At 43.7% G+C, this 6,876-nt stretch overlaps 1 protein-coding gene across 1 annotated transcript; it reads right to left on the bottom strand.

The window, feature by feature from the left end:
• Nucleotides 1-622: 622 nt before the first annotated feature.
• MRPL15 (mitochondrial ribosomal protein L15) lies at nt 623-5,695 on the bottom strand. Its single transcript, XM_007472267.1, is given in 6 exon segments — nt 623-948; nt 950-1,112; nt 1,552-1,675; nt 3,862-4,027; nt 4,611-4,765; nt 5,588-5,695. Coding segments are annotated over 6 exon segments (876 nt in total). The 3' UTR covers nt 623-788.
• Between the last annotated feature and the right edge of the window lie 1,181 nt (nt 5,696-6,876).

Below are 6,876 nucleotides of genomic sequence, written 5' to 3'. Positions count from 1 at the left end.
CTGAACCTTTTAAATTAACTGAGTTTAACTTCCACATGACCAACTGTTTTTATGGCTTATATAATCACTGACCATTTTTTCAAAAGCATTTAAAATGACTGAAAAACAAAGGTTTCCAAAGTCTATGAAATAAGTAAAATCATACCAATTAGAACATTTACCTTCTTCAAGGAAAAAAATGATACTGGCTTGATCATCTGTCTACTCTGAGTTGAGAAAATGAATTCCCTTGGAGTTTTGGTCTCGATTCTGCTAGCAAGTACTGAACTGCTTAGAAGCTACTCACCAGTCTTAAACCTTCACCTCACACCCCACACCTTCATCATCCCAAGCTGAAGGCTTTGCTGTCTTGACGCTGCGCAGCAGCGCTTCCTTGCGGCTACCGAGGAAGAGGCTCACCAGTTCATTAGCGGCCCTCTGACCTTGACCAGGCAGCCGACAAAGCAATCCCATCCCACTTGCACGTTCACTCTGATTTGCAACAGTAAGACAAGACCTGGATGGAAAGATGACGGAAGACTCAACTGGAAATTGACTAAGAGTTACACTCTTCCTTGGACAGAGAACCAGGGAGCTCAGAACGGAGACAGAAGCACACAGACCCTCCAGATCCTCTATGCAGTCCTTGATTACTGTATTTTTATTTTAATTTAGATAAAAAAGAGAGAGATGATTACACAGAAAACACCAACATCTGCAGAATGACAAATTAAGCAAATGCAATGGGAAACACACGTTTTTCAGTCCCTTTCTGGTGCTCTTTTCCCATGTGCTCTCTTGGAAGGAACTCAGGAGCTGTAGTACTTGAGGAGATTCTCATCCGTAGGTTTGAGGATTTTCTTATCTGCCATATTCACTACCCACCCGGGAGCAAGACCAAAGAAAATCTGCCTTGGATCTTTTCGAGTACTGAGCATTTTGAAGAGCTCGTCTTTAGTGATCGTCTCGCTTCTTGGCGAGCTCCAGTCTTGCTTTAGGAAATTCATCAGGATCCGCCAAGTAACCACGATTCCTTGCGTCAGTGTAATAGGTTACCAGCGCCTCAGGGGGGAGCATTCGCTTGGGAATGGGTTGTCCACGGAGAAAGAATGGAATAGGTTTGCACAGAATTTCTAAAAAACATGTTTAAATAGAAAGAGAGAGATGGAAATACTGCCTACATACATAATGATTTTCTCTTAATAATGGTATTCTTTTAATTATTAATTTTAAAATATCTCCAAGAGGAAAACTTAATTCCCAAAACTTTTTTTTTTTTATTAAACAGGTATGGAAACACTTCACTTTCAAAAGTCTGCATCTTGAAAGTCAAAGTTACTCCTGCATCACCAACAGCGAGTGAATTTCTAAACATGGGAAATAGCATATTGAAGCCCCATGTTTTAAAAAACAAAACCTTTTTATGACACACTGGCTGAGGTGTATGAGAAGGCGGAGCGCCACCAGCCACACCAGTAGTAGAAACCCCTCAAACAGGAACCCAAGGGGGCTGCAGAGCAAGTCAAACCCTCGTGTGGCAGTCAGCACGCGACCCCGAGGCAACAAGCTTACCCAGGCTTCGAGGGTCGTAGAAGGCCGTCGTGACGACACCCCCGTTCTTCTCGATCGCGGCGATGGCCAGCTCTGAAGCCAGCTGTACTTCAATGTTAACTTTTGCCTTAAAGGTGTCAGCACCCTGTCACCCGTCAAAACAAGGTCTGTGAGGAGACGGCTTGGCTACAAGTGAATTAATTACATGAGCTTCCCGTCTACACTGTGTCTTCTCCTCTAAAGGGCCTGCAACGTGACAGCTATTCCTACTTTAAATACCTCTGCTTTGAGGTCCTTTCAAACACCAAATTCTTCCACGTTTTTTTAGGCCAACTTGTTTTACCAATTTTCATTCCCTATGAGCAGAGATGACTAGAATTCCATTTTATGCATTTGGCGGGCACCAACATAAATACACATTCCCATTACTTCAGTAACAGGAGATTGTTTAATCCTCAAAACAACTCTAAACCAACAGAATCACTGCCACACCAATGTCACAGACAGCAACACTGAACCACAGAGAGATTAAGCAACTTGCCCAAGTTCACAAAGCAAGGGGGAGTCTAGTCCCAGAGCCCTAGTTCCTAACCACATTATGCCACGTAACACAGATAAAAACTTACCTTCCTGACCCACAAGTAGGCAAGAGGCCAAGAGCTGGTTAAAGAGGGGGGCAAGTGGGCTCGAGCCAGCAAAAGAACAAAGTATCTGAGCTTGGGAGGGGCCGGGCCCCTCTAGGGAAAGGGGCAGAGACAACAACAAAAATAAAAATAGTACTCAACTTTTTAAAGTCCTGTCTGGGCACTTTCATTAGGATGTGCTATATTTTACTCTAATTTCAGAACAGATTCTGACAAAATAAAAAGATGGTGGCACTACCATTCTTTTTGCAGTAATAAAAATTTTTTTTGCTATTTTGGTGCGGCCGAAACAAGCTGGCTCCCAATTTCAAAATATTCCATCAATTCTAAGACACATTTTCTCACATTTTTCCCATCTATGATACTGGTAGGCATTTTTACAGTCAATGGCACTTTTGACTCAATGAAACAAAGTCTTGCCATATTATTTGAGATTTCTAATTACTATTCCACAGATTGCTTAACCATTTCCCCATCCTTGGGCATTGGGGTTAGTTCTAGCGTTTTCAGTGTTATAAGAAGAATATTTAGCATTTCATTATATCAATTAGGTTTCTTTTATTTTGTTTTTCCTTAGGACTTCTGTTCCCAAATTGGTAATGTTGTGCTAAAAGAGCAAAATAGTCTTATTATCCACTACTTACTACAAATCTGAAATCCAGAAAAGGGCAGGCAGTTTACAGAGCTGTAAATAATGTATAACTGTACTTATTCAACCAATGTTCTGCTGTAGATTTCAGAATGATTTTTGCTAGTTTAATAGACACATGCCTGAAAGCTGTTGGGATGTGCATTAATGTCTGGTGAGGTCATGGGTTTTTCCATATGTTAATCTACAATTGTGTTCCCTTATACGCCTCAAGTAGAATACTGAGGCTTAATGGTGTATTTGGTATTCTCTCTTCGAATCATTTTATTTGGAAAACTTCTATCCACAAGTGTACTTTTTCAAAGGAATCTAAAAGGTTTTCCCATAAACAATGCTCCCCTCTAGTGGACACTAAGTTACTTACACAGCAATATCGTATTACTGACATACAAGAAACAGGTAGTTGATTAACAATCTACAAGTTTATTTGCTTATGAAACTCCTGGCCAACTTCTACAAATAGAAAAACGCTTCCCTACAATTAGAACTGGATTTGATTCATTTCTGTCTTCCATAAATACTGAGTGACTATCACAAGCCAATATTTCCAATGTTGTAAATACAGCAATGTATCAAAGTACCTGCTCGCAAAGAACTGACATCACAATGAGGAAAAACAATGAAAAATAAATGCATTACTTGGTAATAAGTGTCAGGTGTTGATACACTCAAAGAAAAATCCTTTGGGCAGAATAAGGCAGACGGTCGGGTATGAGGGTATGAATGTTCCTTTATAAAGAATGTCAAAAACATCTTCCTACTAGGATGACATTTGAACAGAGAACCAAACAGTGAGGGAGAAGTACGAATGGGTACACAGAAGAAGAACATCCCAGGACCAGGGAACAGAGCCGCCCCTGCCTCCCGCCACCAACAGCACGCAGCTTTCTAAAACCACAACAAGTATAACACGATCGGCACTACATAATGCTTATGACAACTCAAAAGGGATAAAAATAAAGCAGGCAGAGTGTCGATTATGTGGAAATCAGAAATAGCCATCTATGTAACTCCAAAAAAAATCTAATTCAGACTTACCTCCTCTACCAGCTGGACACCATAATCCCTTTTAGATGGCTGGATGGTCACGCCTCTCCCATTGACAAGTTGGGTTAAATCAATAGGTTGTGTAGGATCAACTCGACCCAAATCAATAAGATACTGCAGCCTGTTGAGACTCAAAGGCTGATATTGGCGTCTGAAGCTACACAAGAAAGTAACAGTAGTTGGAAAACTCAGCTAGACTTACCTTCCAGCAAGATCTCCAGATCAACTCAGAGCTTTGTCCTGGGTTTTCCTCCATCAATTTATATGGTTTAACAAAATAAAACCCCTGAGTATGGCATAAACATGTAATATTCCTTGATTTGGGGGCAATGAAACAAAACCAGTAAGTACTTACTTTGTTTCACCAACAATTATTTGCCTAGGCATCTACTTCACTCATTTACACAAATAAATAAATATTTAACCCACTATGTAAATTATACATTAATGAAACTCAAAGTAATAGTGATTACCATTTATTGGGTGACGACAATGAGTCAGATTTTATATATGTAATCGCCCTAAACCTCACGAGCAGGCACCATTATCTCCATTTTGCAAGTCTTAGTGCAATGTCTGGCTTTTTCCCCAATTCAGGCTAAACTTCATTACCAAAAATGGTTCAGAGAAACAGCAATGAAAGTTTGCCTCAAAGTGGATTTAAATTTCTACCAACCTATTTTTAGGTAACTCTCAGTGAGAATTAGGTACTTTTACACTAAGAAGAAAAGCAAACTTACCTATGTCCTTCATTAAACCCGTATTTTGGGATTCGAAGGTAAAATGGAGTCTGGCCTCCCTCAAAGCCAAGCCGGGGCCGGGTTCCTCTCTGTCGTTCTCCCTTGTGGCCTCTGCCACATTTCCTACCTCTTCTCTGACCTCTTGGTCGTCTTCCCTGCAAAGAAAGAAGAATGTTTTATGATCTACAGATGCACTTTTAAAAATTGCATTTCACCTTTGCACTGCATCTCTTGGTTACGCCCTTCATTCATCCAACCAAGCAGGACTAGCCAAGCCCACTACGTGCCAGGCACCATCCTAGCTGCTCTGAAGTCCAAACACTCCACATGAGCAACTCTGCCTCTGAAGATGTAGCTAATTCTTGCAACCAAACTCCAAGTTGTGTTTCAAAGGGAAAGTTCCAAGAATGAGATGAAAAAGAGGAGACTGTGACAGGTTGGAACTGAAAAAAATTGTAGAATTAAGCATCCACAACAAGCAAAGTCTGCATGATACGTAAGCGCATTTATTTTGGAATTAATTGTCAATATGCCATTGTTACCCATATCTAGCGTTTTATTTAAATACCAATTTATAAGGAAAATATTTTTCTTACTTTACATCCTGTCACTTTAGGAAAGCAACGAATTGATTTTTAAAGTGACAGTATGTCCATGACAGCTTTTCTAGCTATATTCAACGATTTGCAGAAGAGACATCAAATGTAATAAATCTTTCCCATGAAGATAAAGTATGATGGAAAAGCACTCCATGTTAAACCCAATTTTAAATGAGGCAATCATTTGTACTTCCCGCGACCTCGCTCCCCCGCCCTAATTAACGTAATGAAGCCTCTAAACCTGAACCTTACCGAGAACTGGGACCACGTGGGCAGGTTTTCCCGCGTCACCTAAGCAGAGGGGCTCACGGGCCCCTGGTTCCCCCAGCTCCTCTGGACCCGCGACCCCGAAGGCCCCCGCGCCGCCCGCAGCCTTACCGGTTTCCTGGAGCCCGGGTTCGGCCTCAGGTTAGCCAGGCTCACACGAGGCAAGGCCCGCAGCAGGTCCAAGGCCTGGGGACCTCCGCCCCGCACCGGGCCGGCCATGACCGGCGTGCCCGCCAAGCTGCAAAGGCGCCGGGCCGCCAGAGCCACGTAATTTCCGGTACTGCTTTACGGCCGCGGCCCCGCCCCTGTCGTGCTGCAGGCGCGCCGAGCCGCCAGCCGCGGGGCATGCCGGGAGCCGGTTGCAGTTGCGGCGGCGGCGGCAGGTGTGTGAGGGTGTAATTTTCGCGGTGCGCCGGCTTTATGTTTAGTTCGTTGGGGATGGGATCCTATTTTGAGAGGTCGTCCCTTGACCTTGGCTCGGAATGTGCTGCGTTCTCTTCCGCTGCACAAAGCACGCGTTTAAAATGGTGTGTGCGTTAGAGGGCTTGGAGTCACTGGCCTGATGTGTCTCCCAGTCTGGTCCTTAGAGGCGCAGGGTCTTCTCCGAGCTCCACGTGGGGCCCAGAATAAGATACCCTGGGCGCTGAAGTACCGGCTTGGAGCTGAGCCAATTATACGCCCTGTCCTCTGAAAACAATTGCACAACGGAGAGTTGTGGGTTAATTGTTATTTGGGGCAAGATGAGGGCTATAGCCTGGGACATAGCCCCTCAGCTCCGAGGAACTGCTCCGGAGGTCAGTATATATGTGATTTACGTGAAGGGAGGTAGTGTCATCAAGCACACATGTTGGCAGAGGCTTGCTGCTCGTCACAAGGAGCAGATGTCACCGTTAATGATTCTAGTGCTGTTCTAGATACAAGGAGATGCCAGTATTTGGGATCATAAAATCTGAAAATGCCTGACTATCTGAAAGCCTGTTCTGCCAGTTTTCCCAGAGCAAAGCGCGCCTTACTCCTGATCTCAGCCCTCAAGTCTTTTCAGGGAGTGTTGGAGGTCAGCGGCTGCAGTGGCTACCGACTTCATCCTTGTAGAGGCAGATGGCAAGTTCCAACTTTTAGCTGGCAACCCTGAGATTCGAATATAATACTCAGGGTCGAGCTATTACAATGCCTGGCTGGTACCAACCCGTGAACAGGACGCAAACTCTGCATCCTGTCCGAGTGCGTCTGTGTTGCTTTGACCAAGTCACAGACATGCTAACTTCACTTGCTGTTAATAATGAAGGAGCCACGCTGAGCGCTTGGCTATGTGTCAGTCGCGTGCTGAGTCACCCTCATTCGATTCATCAACTGAACAACCCCTCGTGGGGTAGATATTATTACCTTTCGGACTTGGCAAG

Source organism: Lipotes vexillifer, unplaced genomic scaffold (genome assembly GCF_000442215.2).
Source record: "Lipotes vexillifer unplaced genomic scaffold, Lipotes_vexillifer_v1.1 scaffold69, whole genome shotgun sequence".
In the NCBI taxonomy this organism is placed as follows: Eukaryota; Metazoa; Chordata; class Mammalia; order Artiodactyla; family Lipotidae; genus Lipotes; species Lipotes vexillifer.
Note: the sequence above shows the minus strand (reverse complement) of the source record. Positions and strands in the feature narration are given on the sequence as shown.